Source organism: Epinephelus fuscoguttatus, linkage group LG7, assembly GCF_011397635.1.
Source record: "Epinephelus fuscoguttatus linkage group LG7, E.fuscoguttatus.final_Chr_v1".
Lineage (NCBI taxonomy): Eukaryota > Metazoa > Chordata > Actinopteri > Perciformes > Serranidae > Epinephelus > Epinephelus fuscoguttatus.
Window position 1 is genome coordinate 37,760,840 of NC_064758.1, and position 20,871 is coordinate 37,781,710.

The 20,871-nt window shown below is 38.7% G+C and overlaps 2 protein-coding genes and 1 long non-coding RNA gene across 6 annotated transcripts in view; 2 read left to right on the forward strand and 1 right to left on the reverse strand.

Annotated features, from left to right (window-relative positions):
• cd34 (CD34 molecule) overlaps positions 1-20,871 on the forward strand; it is a 286,734-nt gene that overhangs the window by 123,859 nt on the left and 142,004 nt on the right. The gene's annotated exons all lie outside the window — the stretch shown is intronic.
• The window catches only part of ptpn22 (protein tyrosine phosphatase non-receptor type 22), a 31,381-nt gene that overhangs the window by 1,987 nt on the left and 8,523 nt on the right, over positions 1-20,871 (forward strand). Inside the window, exons 3-20 of one of the 2 annotated variants that reach the window (XM_049580723.1) lie at positions 2,977-3,085; positions 5,223-5,299; positions 5,449-5,544; positions 5,738-5,776; positions 6,016-6,087; positions 6,316-6,375; positions 6,597-6,739; positions 12,556-12,622; positions 12,726-12,803; positions 12,998-13,084; positions 14,866-15,418; positions 15,516-15,602; positions 16,946-17,035; positions 18,150-18,221; positions 18,332-18,468; positions 20,178-20,205; positions 20,417-20,515; positions 20,698-20,766. In XM_049580723.1, the coding sequence (XP_049436680.1) occupies positions 2,977-3,085; positions 5,223-5,299; positions 5,449-5,544; positions 5,738-5,776; positions 6,016-6,087; positions 6,316-6,375; positions 6,597-6,739; positions 12,556-12,622; positions 12,726-12,803; positions 12,998-13,084; positions 14,866-15,418; positions 15,516-15,602; positions 16,946-17,035; positions 18,150-18,221; positions 18,332-18,468; positions 20,178-20,205; positions 20,417-20,515; positions 20,698-20,766 (1,963 nt within the window). The remainder of the gene's footprint in view (positions 1-2,976; positions 3,086-5,222; positions 5,300-5,448; positions 5,545-5,737; positions 5,777-6,015; positions 6,088-6,315; positions 6,376-6,596; positions 6,740-12,555; positions 12,623-12,725; positions 12,804-12,997; positions 13,085-14,865; positions 15,419-15,515; positions 15,603-16,945; positions 17,036-18,149; positions 18,222-18,331; positions 18,469-20,177; positions 20,206-20,416; positions 20,516-20,697; positions 20,767-20,871) is intronic. The other variant, XM_049580724.1, reaches the window with a different exon arrangement.
• LOC125891434 (uncharacterized) lies at positions 5,454-18,449 on the reverse strand. The gene is made up of 3 exons (XR_007449639.1): positions 18,325-18,449; positions 5,664-5,751; positions 5,454-5,562 (listed from the first exon to the last, which is right to left on the reverse strand). It is a non-coding gene; the product is annotated as an uncharacterized LOC125891434 (long non-coding RNA).

Below are 20,871 nucleotides of genomic sequence, written 5' to 3' on the forward strand. Positions count from 1 at the left end.
TCACTTCCTTTAAGAACAAAAAGCACTCTGTGGTGTTAGCGGCGCAGATGGTCCACAAGGCCATTAGCAGACTGTTCGGAACTGCGAGAACTGGCCTCCGAACAAAAAGACCAGTGTCTTAACAAATCCTGTGAGTGTGGACATGCCATGACTTTAATTTCAGTGTCAGACGTTCCACACAGTAAATTCCACGTGGAAATTCTCTCGGTTTGTAAACTGTCATGTCAGTTTCTAGTAAAGTGAGTCATAGATTCTGGTCAGTCGGGGTTGAATCACATAGAAACTGGACATGTATGAATGTTGTGGGATTGGTCACATGCCATTTGACCCCTCATCTTTTTAACTCTCCTTAAGACCAAACAAGTAGTCATGGAAACACTGAAAAAAAAAAAAGCCAAAACATTTTAAAGGGACCGTTCATCCCCAAATCAAAAATACATATTTTTCCTCTTACCTGTAGTGCTACTTAGCAGTCTAGATTGTTTTGGTGTGCGTTGCAGAGTGTTGGAGATATCAGCCGTAGCGATGTCTGCCTTCTCTCTAATATCATGGACTAGATGGACATTTGGTTTGGGGTGCTTAAAGTGCCTGAAAAAACAAGAAAAACTCAGCATCAATGTCTCTTTCCAGAAATCATGACCTGGTTACTCAGGATAATCCACAGGCCATGTAGGAACTATTTTCTTTCTACACCTGCCAACTGTATCACTGCAAAGAAGGAAGCGTGCATCTACTCATGGAGTAAAGTTTTGTGCTCATGACAGCGCTAGATGTAAACATAAATGCATCCTCTTTGGCTGAACCGTGACAGTAGGTAAGCTAGCAGTATTGATGTGCTGTGTCCAACTGTATCGGCGTGCAGTAGGAAGCCTGCATCTACTCATGGACAAGAGGCTTGTGTTTGTGACAGTGTGCGATGTAAATATTAATGATGTTGTCCTTGGCTGAGCCAGCGCGTTCTCACTCCCAACACGTCAAAGACAGTGGCTTTGTCAATGATTTTGGCATCGGATACAAATGTACAGAGACATTTTTGGCGGTATGATACACACCATCAGAAACACCAGCCACTGTCCACAACCAAACTCAAACACTGCCGCTTTGTCAGTGGATGACAGCGTCAGAGATTGACAGACTGAGAAACTGAGAGTGAGAAAGTCTGTATAAGGCAGATGGGCATGGGTGGGTCAAACAAACACCTGAGGTCTCATTTATAAACATTGCATATGCACAAAATGAGGCCTGAGAAAGGTGCACGCCACTTCCCCCGGAAAAGTTGTGATCTCTGAAAACAGACTTGATGGGAGCAACTTTGACTCATGCTCATGAACATTTTGGAGACAGGAAATTGGCGACGCAGATGGTGAGGTGGAAGCCTGATTGAAGAATTAGTCAAATATTTTTTGGTGCACACCATTTTTGTCTTTTGTCTGTACATATATTTTTAGTATGGATCCTACGCTTTGTTTTATAAATGAGACCCAAGGCTTTCACCAAGGAGCCCACTGTTTGTTTCCTGTTTTAAACCAAAGTCAAAGTTATTTTATTAACAACATAGTGTGCTACTATGTATACCATGCTACACTAGTAACATATGTAACATGACATGTTGCACTTGATGTGACAATGATGTTGTTTTCTAAACTTAACCACACTCTATTGTTGCTTCATATTAAGGTAATAAATGTAAAAACAAAGTGTTTTACCTACATATTAAGTTTATTATGAAAAAGATTGTATGTATGTAACAAGCAGAAACTGTACACTTTCTGTGAAAATGGAAATGTATTTTTGAAAAGACGCAACGCATGTAACAAGCGTCCATTGAGACGCCGTCTGTGAACGTCCAAAACAATCGCACCTAGCAAGTCATATTTTGACATTTAGGACACTGACAATGTGGTAGTATTTGATGAGTTGGGATGAGAACAGGTTGGCTGAGCTGTAACTTTAGTTATCTCTGTGCTGCTGGGTAAGATTGAGTCAGTATCAGTGCGCGGTAATACACTTGGCAGGTCTAGTTCAGTAGAAAGAAAATGGTTCCTACACAAAACTGCTCACAACAAGATCTGTGGATTATCTTCAGTAACCATGTCATGATTTCTGGAAAGAGACACTGCTGTTGAGTTTTTTAAATGTATTTTTCAGTGCTTTGAGCACCACAAGCTGAGTGCCATCTAGTTGTATTATATTTGAGAGGAGGCAGACATCTCTGCAGCCGATATCTCCAACACTCTGCAACTCACACCAAAACAATCTAGAATGATAAACAGTGCTACAGGTAAGAGGAGAAATATGTATGTTTTTATTTTGGGTTGAACTGTCCCTTTAATAAATCAACTACCATCGATTTGTGTCACAGCAGTGAGGTGGTATTTAAAATAGAGTTACCTATGACTTGAAAGCATCATACGGTACGCAGCCACCAATATGAAAAAAGATTTTGCTTGATAGAAAAACATTTATTTATCACATTACCCTACCCACATATGCTGAGACTCATATTACTTTGATTCTACCTGCACTGCCTTCATTATGAAAAGTCACGAAACTTTGTTTTGCTGATCATAAGTTGGAGAAATCTTATTTAGGTGTATTAACTCTACACTCGACTATATGTGTGCATTTAATGCCTCAACAAAAGCTGAGGCACATTTTACACTGTAGTCTGTTAGAAAAACAGTTTTCAGCTTTCTGGTCATTTTGTTGTGGAATAGCAGTGACACATAGTCTACATGAAAACAAGCTAATACTGGGGACATTTTCATAATACAGCAGTACTCCAATATATAGTCTCAACAAGTTACTTATCCACCAACATGGTTCAGCCACCACGGGCAGATTCTAAACACAACTTAATTTATCAGTTGGGAAAGTGGGGAAAAAGCCGTTTGACATTCACATAACTTAAAGGAATTAAAACTTAAATGCTGTAGTTGAATATAAAATGATTAACTTTCCCTCTTTTTTCACCAGAGGTTAAAAAGTCAGTCAATGAAGTACCGCACTGACAGGACCTTCCCAACCAAGACAGCAGAGAAGCAGGAGAACATCAAGAAGAACCGATACAAAGACATTGTTCCCTGTAAGCTCTGCTCGAGGCACATTTGACATTTATACATCTGCATTAGATGATAAATATACCTCTGCATCAGGGCTGCTCAGATAAGATATGACAGAGAAACTGTGACTGTGTGACCTCTCTATATTCACACCTCTGACACATTAATGCTCAAAGTAAATGTGGATGGATCAAAGAATAGGCTCATGGTATTACAGGCTGCATGGCATTTAGATGCAGATACACAAACACTGTGATGCAGACAGTGTTTGTGTTGTTTGTGAAAGTGATGATCTGCTCGGTTAAGGGTCGACAACCTATACGATCAAAAGAGACATTTTTTTTACCAGGAAAAAAACAACATAACTTTGCAGAGAAAACGAATCTGTCCATGAGTTACCTAATGCTCTGTTTTCCTCCAAGACTTTCACTTTTCCGGATTTGGAATCTATAGCGAGTCGAGCTAGAGAAACTGAAGACGAGCAAACATTATCTGATGCACAATTTAGTTGGTGAAATGTTAAAAAACATTTAATTAGGTGTATAGGTTCCACACGTTTAAAGTTGAAGAATGTAAATATTTCCCCCGTGCTAGCTTGTTAATCTGGTACAAGTAGAGGCTGGTGATATATTGAATATACTCCATGTATCGTACCTTGTTCCACATGACTATATTGTTGAGTATAAATTGTCACGTTGTTTTTTAGCCACTGGCTATCTACCTCTCTCTGATACACACAAACACAAAGAAAGACTCACAAACATTATACATCACACACACACACATTCCTCTGCCCATCCAGACCACCACCGAGCAACAGAGTGTGAGCAGGGCAAAGGTTTTTTTCTCCTCTGCAGGACTGCAGACCACTAATGTTACTATTTAGACACATTCATGCAGTAACACTGCAACCTGCAAGTAGTATTAATATATGAACTAGAGAGCTGTTAGTTTGTTAACTATTGCTGTTTGTTTGATCAATACTTAATGCAGCTTTATTATAAGAGTACTTTATTTAACTTTATTATGACAGTGTTTTATTTATTTTAATCTTAACACTACCTAATTTAACTTTATTACAGCAGTACTTTAACTTCATTATTACACTACTTTATTCAACATTATTACAACAGTACTTTATTTAACTTTATTATAAATTTACTTTATTCATCTTTATTATGACAGTACTTTATTTATCTTAATTATAACAGTACTTAATTTAACTTTATTTTAACACTACTTAATTTAACTTTATTTTAACACTACATTATTTAACTTTATTTTAACACTACTTAATTTAACTTTATTTTAACACTACCTAATTTAATTTTATTACAGCAGTACTTTATTAAAATGTATAACAGTACTTTATTCAACTTTGTTTTAACACTACTTAATTCAAATTTATTATAACACTACTTTATTCAACATTATTATGATGGCATTTTATTTATCTTAATTATAACACTACTTAATTTAACTTTATTTTAACACTACATTATTTAACTTTGTTACACTACATTATTCAACATTATTACAACAGTACTTTATTTAACTTTATTATAAATTAACTTTATTCAACTTTATTATGACAGTATTTTATTCATCTTTATTATAACTACTTAATTTAACTTTATCATAACACTACTTTATTTAACTTTATTTTAACACTAGTTTATTCAACTTAATTATAATACTATTTTATTTAACTTTATTATAACACTATTTTATTTATCTTAATTATAACAGTACTTTATTCAACTTTATTGTGACAGTATTTTATTTAACTTTATTGTACCTGTAGTTCATTTAATTAAAAAAAAAATCCTTGTACTTAAAATTTAAAACATTTCAAAATATTGCAATATAATTTTTTTTTGCTGTATTGTCCAGCCCTAGGTACAAGTGTGACTAATTGTGTTGACAGATCGTATTTCATTAATTTTTAAAAATACATTCTCTATTATCTATTAAATAGGACAATGTGGAATATGTCAATCTGGTTTCAAGAAATAAATACTAATATAATTTCTTCTATTTCTATTTTATTTTAATTCTTTGTATTTTTTTGCACCATAAGGCTGTGAGAGGTCAAACAGTCAGTGACTTCTGAGTTGTGCAACATTGATATTACAGCTACATATTTCTCTCTCATTTTAGTCGACCACACCAGAGTAAAGCTCACTCTCACCACATCTAAAAATGACACTGAGTACATCAACGCCAGTTTCATCAAGGTAAATTAAGTTTTTTTTTCTAAGCAGCATCCTTTTTTGAAAAAAAAAAAAAAAAAAAATTACACTTTCAGTATATGTATATTTACAGTATGTAACTAATGTCACTAAAGTTCTTTGACTCTCGACTAACAGCTGTGTTTTGTCTACAGGGAGTGTCAGGCTCCAGGGCTTACATTGCTACTCAGGGTCCTCTTCCTCACACAGTACTGGACTTCTTGAGGATGCTTTGGGAGTACAACATAAAGGTATGACCCGCCTGCCGTCTGTGGGCACAACAAGGTGTTTCAACATATACTGTTGCTCTCAAAACAACTATTAGCATGTGTTGGGTAAAATGATCCTTACCTTGGTTACATAAACTGACCTTTTGAACTCCACCAGCAGTGATGTGGTATATTTTGGTACATCATAAATCTTGTTGTCTTGTCTTGGCTCCAGGTCGTGGTGATGGCCTGTCGAGAATTTGAGATGGGAAAGGTAAGACAATTATCTACATGTCCATGCTGCTCCTGCTGCTTGTGTACCATCAACACTTGTGCATTCTGTGTGTCAGTTTACCTTCAGCCTGCTGTGGTTTTATAAACCACTACGCTGGGTCACTGCATGTGTTGGTCTGATGTTTAGATTGAAGTTTGTTGCGCATGTAAGACAGTTTTGAACAATGTGAAATGTAAAATGTGAAAACCACTGTTCTTTCTTTCCTTTTTTTTGGGTAGAAAAAATCAGAGCGCTACTGGCCACAGAAACAAGAGCAGCCATTTGTTTGTGAGCCATTTACAGTTTACTGTGTGAGTACTTTTATTTTCACAGTCACACTTCTTACTTTGACATTTCTGCAGAACTGTTCCATAACATGTGCTGACACACTATCTCACACTATCTTCACACATCTGTGTCACAGAACTCTTGGTTTTACTATTATTAACACAGTACAAAATAAATTCAAATTATCCACCTTTTTACGGTAACAATAAGTACTCATTTTAAAGACACACTGCTGTTTTTCTTCTTAACAGGATTCAGAGGAAAATAAAGGAGATTATCTGACAAGGACGTTACGGGTGACTTATCGCAACGTAAGTAGTGTTTATACTATACTCTGACTGTGAGAATAACTGTCAGGGTGATTCTCCTGAGACAAGCAAGAGATTATCAGCTTATATTGTTGTTAGCTGCTACAAAGACTGGAGGCGGTTGCTGAAATTGACAAGACAATTGTCACGAACCTTGTTATTAAATGTGCTCTGAAAAGAGGTTTGATTTGTTATTGCATTTGCGATGCTTTTATTTTTTCTAGTGTAGCCGAACTTTGAAACAGCTGCACTATTTCAACTGGCCAGATCACGGTGTACCTGACTCCATCCCTCCCATTCTGGACATGCTACAGGAGATGCGCTCCTATCAAGCCCATGATGACATCCCCTTTTGCATCCACTGCAGGTCAGGCTTCCTCATGGAATTTATTTCTACTTAATTCTCCTTAAGAAAAGCGACCTCAATCCATCTATGATCAATAATTTTAGGCCTGTTTCAGGCCTAAAACTGCTTGTTTATTTATAATAAAATCTGCCACAAATATCAATCAGACAATCTGGAATGATAAAAGCATTCAGTTGGAATTTCTGGAGAGGTCCTCACCTGGTTTCACTCTGATTTAAGTTTTTCAGTGCTGGTAAACATATTACAATTACTTATCTAATTCTACACAACGGTGTTCCACAGGGCTCCATGCTTGGTCCACTACTCTAACCATACATGCTTCGACTGGGCCAAATTATGCAAAAACACGGTGGGAAATTTCATAGCCATGCGTAGCTATTAGGCACTCTAGAATAATAAAACCATTCAGTTGGAATTACTGGAGAGGTTGTCACCTGGTTCCACTCAGATTTTAGTTTTTCGGCGATGGTAAACATGCTACAACTACTTATCAAATTCTATAGGATGGTGTTCCACAAGGCTCCATGCTTGGTCCACTATTCTAACTATATATGCTTTCACTGGGCCAAATTATGCAATAACATGGTGTTAAATTTCATAGCTATGCAGATGAGTCTAAATTGTTTGACTGCTTAAAGAGTATTTCAATTTGGATGACTAACAACTATCTGAAATTAAATGAGGAAAGAGAGAGATCTTAGTTACTGGGGCTGAATCAAAGACAAACAGAATTTTAGGTAGCCTTAAAACTCCTGCAAAATAGGTTCAATTTATATTTATAGATTATGACTTATGGTAAGAAATCATTCTGTGTCATTTACGCCAAATACATGGTACACAGATGTGGTGAAACACTGACAGCATGCCCACAGCAGGATGCGCCCAATAGAATAAGCTGAAGAACACACTGACCAAAGAAGCTACTCTTGCAATGTGGACACCAAACTGTTCAACCTGGTTTTTAAGCAGCCGGTCTATTTATTTTTCTCTAAGCACAGCTCTGTGGCCCTACAACAGGTAGAAACTACATAGAACTGTGTAAAAAGTGTGTTTTTTAAAATGTTTAAAATTAATACCTCATTGTACCAAAGGCAGTGTGACGCAGCAGAGCAACCTTGCATTTGTTTTTACATTTCACATTAAAGTAAATCAATCAAATCAATGCATCAGGTTAGTAAAACAATCCAGTGAATTTGTTTAGAACCATTTAATTTAGCCTATACCTTACAAACCCCACGTAACCAACTGCCTTACCTCTTGGCAAAACTCAATACACACACAGTGAAGCTAGCAGCAACCACACACTGCAAAGATGGAGTCTGTGTAGCAGGTAAATACCTCTGTCTCACGCTCCACGTCTATGCCTCGTGTACTTCGGCCATCAGACCACATTTTTCAACCATAGAAATCAAACCAACTATATTTTGCACTCTCCGGTGCAAGGACATTGAATTACACTTTTGTCTTTTCTCATCTTGACTATAGCAGTGCTCTTTTAACTGAACTACCCAAGTAACAAAAGAACAGACACAAAATGCAGCTGGAAGAGAAAGCACAAGTAAAAGACAACACATCACAACCATAGTAGCATCTGTCACTGGCTCCCTGTCTCCTTTACTTTTCCTCCTTACTTAGTCGACTGTCTCTGCCTCTATACTCCTAAGAGGAGCGGCAGCCTTTTCTCATTATCAACCAAAACATCCTAAAATGAATATTTGGCAACATCTGTAAATTTTATAATGATTATTATCATAATTACTGATGGACAGGTCTTGTTTTGTTGTAAGAAAGCACTTTCACACTGACAGAGAGAAACTCTTGGTTCAGAGTGAGTAGTTACTATGGCAAATGTATTGCCTATGGGCAGCATGTATACGTCCCCCCACTATAGACCTTAGAAGTTATTGGCACCTCCTCTTATGAGACAGGAAGTGTGCGTAGGCGGATAGCCAGCGACCCACAAGGTTTAAAGTGTATGTGTGGGCATTTCCCCTCAGTTTTTCCAGTCTTACACCTCTGTCTGATTTAAAAGCCACATCTACCTTTTTAGTGAAACTAACAGTTAAACTCACTTCTATCTATTTACACACGCAACTGTATGAAGTCGCGGATTATCAGACAGTGGGCTCCTGCGCAGAGATATGCAAAAGCCCCCTCGACTCTTCTACATAGGAGCAGGACAAACACACTTTGTAGTTGTTTAGTCTCTTCTTCTATTGTTGTTTTGCATCTCTTTGTAGTCATAACGTATCATTTTGTGGTTTTGTGTCTCTTAATGGTAATTTTGTGTCTCTGTGAGGCAATATAGTATTTCTTTCTTCTTTTGTTGTTTTGCATCTCTTTGTAGTCATAACGTATCATTTTGTGGTTTTGTGTCTCTTAATGGTAATTTTGTGTCTCTGTGAGGCAATATAGTATTTCTTTTGTCATTATGTGTCTCTTAGTGGTTATATTGCCCATTTTTGTAGTTATTTTGTGTCTCTTTATAGCTCCTATGCATCTCTCTTGGTCATTTTAAGCCTCTTCCTGTCTGGTACGTGTTAATTTGAGTAACATTTTGCAAGTAAAGGCCAGAGTTGTAAATGTTGCTGTTGTCCCTGGCTTCATATGAGTAGAGAAAAAGTCCACTAGCCGATACGCTAATTTATACAATGTAAAATCCCATACGCTTATGCTAAAAACATTAGCATGTTGTATTTGTGAGGAAAATGTGTCCAGATAAAGACAAGTGTTTGTCTGTGAATGCTGCGAGTTATAGTGAAGCTGATTTGTGTACTTGTGTTTGAAATTGTCTCTATTAAGCCATGTTTAATGTGTGTTTTGGGTGTGTGGTGGTGACACAGATACACCACCACACAAGTATAAATGACAATGCCGTAGGCCACATATGTAGGCTGCGGCATAGGCTCTGCACACAGGTACACACAAATATAAATCCTGCTTTACACTCTGGGCCTCTGGTCCCATGCCCGGTAGACCCGTTCAGTAATCCTTCCATGACTGCATGTGTGTGTTCTGTGCTTGATTATTCATATGAGGTGTGGGGCCTTAGAAATAATTTGTGTTGTGAATCTGTGCATAACAGATCTTTAAGATGTTTTCTGTGTGCACAAATATAGTGTACATCAAGTTGGCTAGGGGGGATATGGGGTGGGGCCCATGTGAGGTTATGTGAGATTACTGTAGCTGCTTGAAAAGATGAATGGATGAAGGATTTTTTTTTCAATGTGCCATTTCAACAAAACCAAGGATGAGCTTTATTGGAAACTGATGATTTATTGGAAACTGCAGTGCTTTGTTTAGTAGGATAAAAACAGTCATCGATTTTGCAAATACAGATGATGCACAAAGACTGAGTTGAAATACAAAACATTAAATAAGTCACTTACTTCTTGGGATGTCTGGCGAGTATATGTTATTTGGTACCTGAAAGCGTGTTTTGTTTTGATGACTAATTAAAGTACTTTGCGGCACATATTAAGTATAAATTAAGTAACTGTATGACAACTGTCGAAAAATGCGATATGAAAGCATGTCGCGCCATGACAGGCCCACACCTTCCTGAGGATGATGCGTCAGAAGTGGAATGTTGAGTCAGTAGCAGAGTCCAACCTACATACAAGGAAATCACCCCACTTTTGAATGATGTAACCACTAGACAGCTGCAGTCATTATCACTGCAAAATGTCACTTTGTTCCTCAACACTCAGGGAAAGGAAGTTATGTCACAAACCTCTTACAGTGTACTTTACTACAATCAAACCCAAACACTAACTGCAGCCTCTAGAATTACCATTAAATCAACTCCTGTCTGACTCAGTGACACAGGACAGTCATGTTGGATATTATGAATGAGCAAAGTTTCTACAAATGACTTCTCAGCCTGCCCATACAGTATAACGTTAGAGTCAAAGCCTTAAACCTTTTCTATCTATTTATTATTTCTATTGTTTTAACTTAATCTGTGAATTTAAAAGACATTCACTGAGCCTTTTTGAACTGGTTGAATTAGGATCTGGAAATGACTGTCAGCATTTGCTCACAGGAATATGTCACCCAAAAATGACCGTTTAATTAGTCATACTGTCAAGTCGTATGTTCAGTTTCATTTCCCATTTTCTCTAGAACCTTATTTAAAGCTAAACTGAAAGTGAAAGTATCTGTGCCCTCTTCACAGCCAGACTCCAACATCAGTGAATGAATGATGAATGAGACTTGGATTTTACTGCCTGAGTTGTGTGAAAGTTTGTAAGCTGATGTTTTGATATAGTTTTGCTGTTGTTCAACTGGTCCCCAATCAATCAGTAAATCAACATGTCTGCCATTTTCAGCAGAGGCATGTGACAAAAAACAAACTGAGTGTTCCAGTACCCATACTACCATACTATATAGTATGCCAGAAAAAGATTTAGTATGTCCTAATACATAGCCAGGGTGCGCTCCAAATCACATAATTTTTCTTTTTACTTATTTACCTGTTACCAGAGACAGAGATCAACCCGGAGAGCTCTGCTGTTGTCACTTTGCAATGTATGTAGTTTAACTTTGAAGTAATAACTACACAGATTGTAGGTTCTAATATGTTATATTTGTGACAGTGAAATTACATCTGCATTTCTCTGTTGTTGATTTTATAGTTATGTTCTGTTGTTGTTTGTAATATTTATAATTTTTTTGTTCACTCGAATTATTAATATTCCCATTATTACTATTCGACTGGTCATCAGTTACTTGAATGTGCTGTCATCCGTCATTGCGACTTCTGACAGCTGTCAGTCAGCTGTTAAGCTGTCATCTGTTTGCGGCTCAGTAGATATGACGCATCTTCACTACGCAGAAGATTGTGGGTCAGAATAGCCAGAAAAGCACGCAGACGTCATAGAACATCCTGGTACTCTCTGGCACACTACATTTCACATACTATGTAGTGGGACATACTAAATCTTTTTCTGCCGTACTACATAGTATGGTGGTATGGGGATTGGAACACACAGTATATCAAATGCAGTGTGCCAAAAATACCAGGATGGTTTACTACATCCCATCTGAGTTTGCAGTATGCAAGCCAGCATGCTGTTCTGGCTATTCTGACCCACAATTCTCTGCAAAGTGGACGAAACCTTGACTGTCAGAAGTCACAGTGATGGATGATAGCCCATTCAGGTGACTGATGACCTGTCGATCAGTAATAATAGAAATATTAATTGTTTAATTGAATAAAATACTCATAAATATAACCAGCAACAAAAGGACAGAAGTATTAAATAACAATGACAGAGAAATGTTTAGCAGTTGTAAGTTATTGTAAAATAACAACATCAAAGCTGTCTGGGTTGACCTCTGGCCAGCTTGTGAATGGCAATTTGTTTTATCTCCATGGTAACGCATGTATGAGTAAGAGGGTCATAGCATAACATAATGAGGAAGCAGTATTCCCGCTTGCCTGCATACTACATGCAACAGTGCATGCCTTTTAAGGACAGCGGCAGTACCTACTAAAAGTAAAAGAAAAAGTAGGCGATTCACAATGCACCCATCATTTTCCTCACTAATTCAAGATAGCACAACTAACTGATTTACAAAAGGCCATTTTGTGAGTGAAGTATTCCTTTAAACCTGCTTAGTGCTGGATGGGCGCAGTTAAGACCATGCACGACAACGAGTTTCAGAAAATCAAGATATTCATGACAGTGTGCTTGAAAATCTGTTGTTTGCAAATACCTTTTTAAACTCGTCTACGACTAATAATAATTTGGGTAGTCTTGCTGGGGATAAGCTGAGTTGTTAAATGTGTCTTGTTGTTTCTGTGGTTGTAGCGCTGGCTGTGGTCGAACAGGAGCCTTGTGTGTCATCGATTATACCTGGAACCTCCTGAAGAAACAGGTGAGATATTCCTGCCTCTATGCTCTCTGCACATTATCTGCCTAAAGTCAGATTAATTCAACTGTAAAGATTCGAGCTGAGCTGTTTTCTTGCCTGTTTTTAGATGATCACTCTGGATTTCAGTATCTATGACTTAGTTCAAAACATGAGAACCCAGAGGCCCTCGGTGGTTCAAACCAAGGTAAGCTGCTGTCATTTTTTTTTTAATGAAGCATCACATGTAACAAATCTTCCAACAAGCAGAACCACATTTCAGAGAGTTCTTAATGTCAGTCGCTCCCTCCTATCAAAGATCTTGTGATGAAGTGTGTTTTGTGCGTCATGCCCCCAGGGTAACGTCACCTAACAGAGCAGGTTTTTGTTGTTTCACCTCAGGAGCAATATGATCTGGTGTACCGAACCATCAAGTTACTGTTTGAGAGATATCTGGAGACCATGGATGCACAGGCCTGCAGAAATGAGGTGAGCAACCAGGAAGACTCCTTTGTGAATGAGCCATATAAAGAATGGAAATGCGTAATATGTTGCTCCACCAGCACTAACTATCACGCACAACCATCTCGATCAGGAAAGCAGAAACAACATCTGTGGCAGGCTGTGGTTTCACTGTCACCGATATAGAACACAGTCACATGACCTGAGTGGAAAATTATCATATTTGCAGACAGATGAAGGCGTTAATAAAGCGACTGCTTTACCCAAAGCTAGACACTTACCAAGCTGTATTTTATCAACCTGCAAGGGCCTTTGAATTTGCAAACTGTATAATATTACACACACAGTGACACTAAATGTTTGGCAAAATTCATACATGTCAAGCATTAATGCATTTACAACCCTGATTCCAAAAAAGTAGGGATACTGTATAAAACATGAATAAATACAGAATGTGATGACTGCAAATCCTTTTCAACTTATATCCAGGTGAATACAATCCAAAGAAAAAGATATTTAATGTTCAAACTGATGACTTTGTTGTTGTTTCTTTTGAATAAACACTTCTTGGAAATTTGATGCCTGTAACTAGTTTCAAAAAATTTGGGATCGGGGAAACAAAAGATTGAGAAAGTTGTAGAATGGTCGAGAAACAACAGTTTGGAACATTCGAAGGGTAAACAGGTTAACTGGTTACAGGTGACAGTATTCATTCATCCATTCATTTCCCATAACTGCTTCTCCTGTTGCGGGTCACAGGGGGGTGGAGCCTATCCCAGCTGACATTGGGTGAGAGGCCGGGTACACCCTGGACAGGTCACCAGACTATCACAGGGCTGACACATAGAGACAGACAACCAGTCACGCTCACATTCACACCTACGGACAATTTAGAGTCACTAACTAACCTGAATGTCTTTGGACTGTGGGAGGAAGCTGGAGTACCTGGAGAAAACCCACACTGACATAGGGAGAACATGCAAACTCTGCACAGAAGAGTTCAAACCCCGACCTCAGTTAGAAACAGGAACCATCTTGCTGTGAGGTGACAACGCTAACCACTGTACCACAATGCCATCATGGTAGTATCATGACTAGGTATGAAAGGGGCATTTTCACAAGGCTCAGTCATTATATACACATATCCGATATGCCGAGGTGTAACAACTCATTTCGTTTACATCCATGCATCTGAAAACATGGATGCTTCACACACATAAATCCAGTGTCTGACCATATGTCTCCCCTTCTGTTACTGAGGTATGATGTTGAGTAATGGCCAAAACACGTTTTTTTTGCAGATTACGACATTACTTCACAGAGAAGTTGACCTTTTGGACTTAAAATGTCATCACTTCCTTATTTTATCCTATTAGATATTTGTGTCAAATTTTGTCATAAATAGTGTATTAATTAAAAAGTTATGGCTAAAAGCATATTTTATGAGGTCACACAGACATTGACCTTTGACCTTCAACCACCAAAATCTGATCAGGACATTACTGAGTCCAAGTGAACATTTGGGCCAAATTTGAAAAAAAAAATCTTCAAGGTGTTCTTGAATTATCAAGTTCACAAGAATGAGCTAGATAAGATCACAGTGACCTTGACCTTTGACCCATGACCACTTAAAACCTAATGAGTTCATTGTTAAGTCCCAGTGGACATTTGTGCCAAATTTGAAGAAATTCCTTCAAGGCCTTCTTGAGATATCTCGTTCACAAGAATGGGACAGACGGGTTGTAAATGTAAACTTTCCTCATTTATTAAACCTGTTGTGACTCACGCTAACCTGTCAAACTGTCCAGGTGACCACGGTCCCGCCCGCTATCACACCTGACACTGAAAGCGAGCTCTCTGACCTGAGTGAGGACATGGATCTGCTGCCACAACTCCAGAGCCTGCTTGATGAGGAGAGGGAGGCTTTAAAACAGTACCGCACTCCCTCGCCTTCCGCTTCAGATAATCTCATTGACTTGAGAGCCAAGGACACGCAGAGTGACCAACAACAACAATACCTACGCCAGTCCCTTCCTGAGGCTCTGGCCACCACCCAGCACCTGCAGGAGGGACCCAGGACCTCACCCTCACAGCTGCATAGCAGCCAGAGAGCCTCCGCAGTGGAGGAGAGGAGCAATGATGTACCGACACTGAACCCTCCAGCTTCACCAGCCATGGCGGCAGCCATCTGTCTGATGGTGGAAGACCCGTACTTTGACACTCCAATGAGCTCCCCTTCATCTGAGGAGGCTCCAGTGGACTCCAGTGAAGAAGCCAAACAGTGGGCAGTTAGCCCCATCTTCAGCACACCCTCACTGTGTCTGAATGACCAGACTATGGAGCTTGACTCTGCTGCCTCAGGTAAATACGGTCATGCAAGAGCACGTGTTAGTCCAGAGCACAGAGACAACAGGAAACTAGAATTTGACTTTCAGATTAACTAATGTGCATTTTGCAGGTACAGGTGGAGATGATAAAGATGAAGAAGAACCTCCTCCTCTACCTCAACGAACTCCTGAATCCTACATAATCGCTGTGGATGAAGGTTGGTGTTCTCTTAAACTGGAGCATAAACCATTAGTTTCCATGATACAGACACCAATAATGGCTGTGCTTCCAATTATTATCATTAGTTTGTTATCTCAAGAAAAAGAGCTTAGTTATCTCAGAGTAAGAAAGCAAAAGGTTCTTCTATTTCATTATCTGGTGAAAACAAGCTTTATGAATGAATGAACGACTTTATTTTGAACCAAAAATAAACAAATAAAAAAAATAAAAAACAAACAAAACGAAGATAAGTGTCCGAAAAGGAGTAGGTTGAAGTTAAACTTATATGCCCCTCCTCTTTCTTACACTTCTTCTTTGACCACATATTATTTCAACAAATTTCCAATTTTATTTACAAATAATTAACAACTATCCCCAGTCTATTTACCACCTAATTAAATCAAATAAACCCAGTTTATTTACGGTCCAAGCACCACCCAGTGTTACAAATTAAATATGCACTCCCCTAACACAACCTTTCCTCATCTATACGTCAGCCAAAAATCTCTTTTTTGGTATAGTTTTTAAATTGATTTATAATTTTATTGATTTATGTTATCTCAAGATAATAACTTAATTAATTTGCTACTAAAAAAAAACAAGCATACATACTGCAACTTACATACTGCAACCCACATGAGCACTTCATCTGCTGTCGTCTTCAAAAAGGTTGTTCTATTTCGTTTTCTCAAGATAATGAGTTTATTCCCTTTTATTATTTTATTTCATTTTCTAAACACACAAAAAAACAAGCTTTGTTTTCTCGTGATAAGAAGATGATTAACAAAAAGTCATTTCCTCTTATTAGGCTACTTTTGTTCATCAGAGATGGTGTCTTGACAACTGTAGCAGCAGATTTAAGTTGAAACTGTCAAATTGAGGAGTACCTGTTAATGATATTATTGATTGCATCAGATGGTGATGGTAAGGAAGTGGTACCTCAGTCAATAATAAAAATAACAGGTACTCCTTGCTGAGGCGTTTTCAGCTTAAATCAGCTTATAAGTAGCCCAATAAGTTTGTAATTTTCCTCATTTTTTGAGACAACAAAATAAAACAACCGATTATCACAAAATAACAAAGCTCATTTTCTCAAGATGAATAAATAGGTAACTTGTTATTTCAATAAAGGCACTGAAAAAAATTGGAAGCATGCTATGATGCCTACTCTGAGCACATTCCTCCTCCTTTAGGTTTAATGTATATACACATATTTCACAGCTTCTGATCATCTAATTTTATTGTTTACACTGAAGCAAGTGCGTATGGGTTTCCTGATATAATAATCTTGCTGTGTGCTCATATATCCAGGACCTAACATGTTATGCTTGTGTTTGTCAGAGCCCTCAGAACCCTGTGAAAGGTTAATGGTTATCATTCCACCCAATGCTGCTGCTGAGGCTGTCAGGGAGCTGGGAGGCGAGAAGTACAGTGAGTGGAGAATATCTGAAACTCTTAAATATCTTTTAGAGTGTACTCAAATATGCTTTTCTTTCAGTGCCACACTTAAAGGTTCTGTATGCAACATTCAGAGTAAAAATATAGCAGCAAACAGCTATTTGCTCTGTAAAGATATAGTTGCGTAGCGCCGTCAGGAGCAGAGAAGGAAGTCAAGCTAACTCTGTGTGTGTTGGAATCCAAGCTTCTCGGTGGTTTGTTGTGTGAAGTCATTTTGGCTGTGCAGGCGTGTTAGGGTGCTTTCACACCTGCCCTGTTTGGTTCAGTTCAACTGCACTCAAGTTTGTTTGTCCACTGTGTGCAGTTCATTTGGGCAGGTGTGAACACAGCAATCACACAAACATTTGTTTGTGGTGAGACTGTAGTCACATGACACATTGTTTGGGTTAAACATGAGCATGTTACAGTCCTGGAGGATTATTAATGTGCACCTCCTCCTGTACTGCCTTAATATGCACATTCAGCACATCCAATGCATCAAAACATTGTTTTCTAGTTGGAGCCGCGCCTCGTTTTCAAACTGTATGGTTTGACTAAAATGAACAATGACAGCAATATAGTCCACGATGAGCAGCGCTAAAATCAACCTGCGTAGTTGTCCCTCCATTGTGACATTAGAAAGTGTCACATTTATCTTGCAAATGTACTCTTCTTCAACGTTTTGTTTACTTCCTGAAGGCAATTATACAACTTTGTAACAAATTTAGTCCCTGATTCAGACCAAAGCAAGACAACTCTAGGTCTGAATGCACCCTGAGTGAATGTGTGTATCCCACTAGCTAGCTCATCACCGCAGCTTGCACTGTTGTCTCAGAAGTGTAACGTCCATTCTCTGGTTCCTCCCTGGTTTACACCATTAGCCCTGTCAACACTGTTGCTGTCATTTAGCACTGTTTATGGACTAAGCTCCATTTGCTGCTAGCCGCCTGTCACTCCTATGTTGGGAATGCGGACAACATATACGCTCTGAATTCCACACAGAGCTCCTTTCATGTCTGCAATTATATTGTTAAAGTAAAAGTGACTCTTTGATGTTAAAAAATCGGCAACACTGACTGACTGATGATGTTTTTTTCCGTATCACCAGGCAACCCCCCCTCACCTGTCCCCCCACTTCCAGAGAGGACCCCAGAGTCCTATGAGTTGGCCATTGATGAAGGTGACTTCATAAGAAATCGCAATAATTTCAATAATAATCAAAAAAGTGAATATTTGTGAATAAAAAAATTGTAACAATGAAATTTATTATTGTTGTTGTTTACCTTTCAGCTCCTGTGGAGCAGATGTCAGAGGTCAAGCCGGCAGTGAACCTGAACAGAATAGGAATGTCCTCAGAGTGGTTTGGTGACTCAAAGTCAGCTGCCACCACATCTCAGAGTGAGGCGACTCCTTGGATGAGGAGCAAGGTGAGGACAAAGTCTCTGCGCTGGCTGAGGTGTGACTTCCTCTAAGTCACTGCTGCAAAGGCCGGAAAGATACAATTGAATGATGAATGAGTATATTTATATTATTTGAGCACATAATGACATCAGCATCTGTTTGACACCTGTGGTCAAGTGAGAATGTGGATAATGCACATGTGTCACCAAGACCATAAAAGTTAAGTGTTAACTTTTAAAGGAGGTTTAAACCTCATTAAATGAACAGTGTGTAAAATTTAGGGGGATCTGGTGGCATTAAGCTGTGAGGAAGTTCATTGCTCAGGACGTTTTTAGCGGGAGCTGAGTTATCCGCAGAGGACCAGGTGATTTAAACTGCTAAAGACACTGAATAAAGCAGTTTCACATTAGAAATCAGTGTTCCTCCAACACTGTTTGGCTTGACAGATGTGTGCTCACCTTTACTCTGACAGCTTAAGATGGTCACGAGGTTTTTACCAAGAGCCGCCAGAGTATCCGCAGAGGTCTTCTACACTACAAAACAAACTCACTCGGGGCTTTAAACCAGTAAAAACACTAAATAAAGCAGTTCCATGGTGAGAAATCTGTTTTATCGATGCTGCTTGTCACAGAGGGGCCTCTAACTACAGTGGTTGACCCGAAAACGCAAATGGTCCTTTCTGGAGCCAGTGTTTGGTTTGTCCACTCTGGGCTACTGTAGAAACATGGCAGAGTTTGTGGACGAGGCCCCACCATGGATGCATCAAGAGGCCTGGATACAGCTTTGGAGGCGGGGCCTTGTTCATTCCAGTGTTTCAGTCTGTGGCATGAAATTACTGATTTGATCGACGCTGCTTCCAAATCATTGGGCTGAAAGAGCAAGTGAACTTCCACCAGCTGAGCCAGCTACTTTTGGTTTGGCACTCCACTTACTTGAATGAACATTTAATCTTGCTCTTCTAGATTTTCCAAATGTCATTACAACAAATGGATGAAATCCTGATACTGAAACGAATCATTTTGCAGGTTTGTGATGTTCAAAAAATGTACCCACTGATTTACAGACATCTATTTCCAAATATAAGTCAATGGGAAAAGTCTTTTTGTGCCCAAAGGCATCACGTGATGAACTTGAGAGGTGTAATTACATTGTTTAGCCACTACGAAAATTAGCTTCAAAGCCTGGCACACTTCCTGGGGTCCTGGGACCCGCTTCCTATGTAGATATAAACGGCTCATTCTATGGTAACAAAAACACAATGATTATTATTTTCAGGTAAATATACACTAAAGAAACACACCTAGTATGTTATATTCCAATTCTGCCATTATAAATAACTCCTATTCTTACTCGATTGGGCACTGGTTTTGCTTTTGCTCCTTGAAAACACCTCTTGTCTTGTATATTTTGCCATAATATTGTTTCTAAAACTGGGCCCAGTGAGTGACCCTGACCTAGGGAACCCACTGGTTGTTCTGGTTGTGAACTTTAAATTGTGGTTACTGTAATATGAAACATTCTCTAGCACAAGAATTTCCCTCAGGATAAATAAAGTTCAACTGAATTAAATTGAATATCCCCCTGAATCCTACACACTGGACCTTTACGTATCCTGGAATTTAAACTCAGACTGATCGGTTTCTGAAATTAATCTGTATAAAATTACTGTTATCAGACAGTGAGAGCATTCAATGCATCAGTTATGTAACAGCAACATACTTTCGTTTCCTTGCAGAGCCTGAAAGCAAAAATGAACTTCACAGGTAAGATATCTATAATAACATAATGCACAAGGCTGTATGCACTGGCTAATAATTCAGCCAGCTGACAGTTGATATACATAAATATAAATTCAAATTTACGGGTTATGTGCCTTTTTAAAAACTGTTAAGAGAAACTCAGCATCTGCCAGTTGTTATGAAATTAATACATGTGTGAGTTAATCGCAATAAAATTATCTTGTGATATCTCCAGTAGCAGCACCACACCCTGATCTGGCATCAAACACAACCTCAAACCTCCACCCTTACTGTCCATCGCTGGACCCAATGACTCCTCCACTGCTGCCTCAAAGTAAGATCACAAGACTGACTGATGGAATTAAGATCTAAAAACCCATACATACATTTCTGTCACTTACAGAGAAGTTACACAAATGTGTTTAATCATAACACACACACCCACACACAAAATTGATAAGTGCATTCCTTGTTATTCAATAATAAATTAGAGCTTGATTATCTCTGGTTGTGCAGCTGAGGAGAGCCTGACTCCTCCACTTCCTGACAGAACCCCCGAGTCCTTCATCCTCACCACAGACGACAGTGAGTATAGCGCCGCCTCCTTACAACTGAGACACACAGTTCAGCTCAGGCTGCAGGGTTTGTTGTCTAAGTAACGTGATGTTTTGTTCCGACTGCTGTTTTACA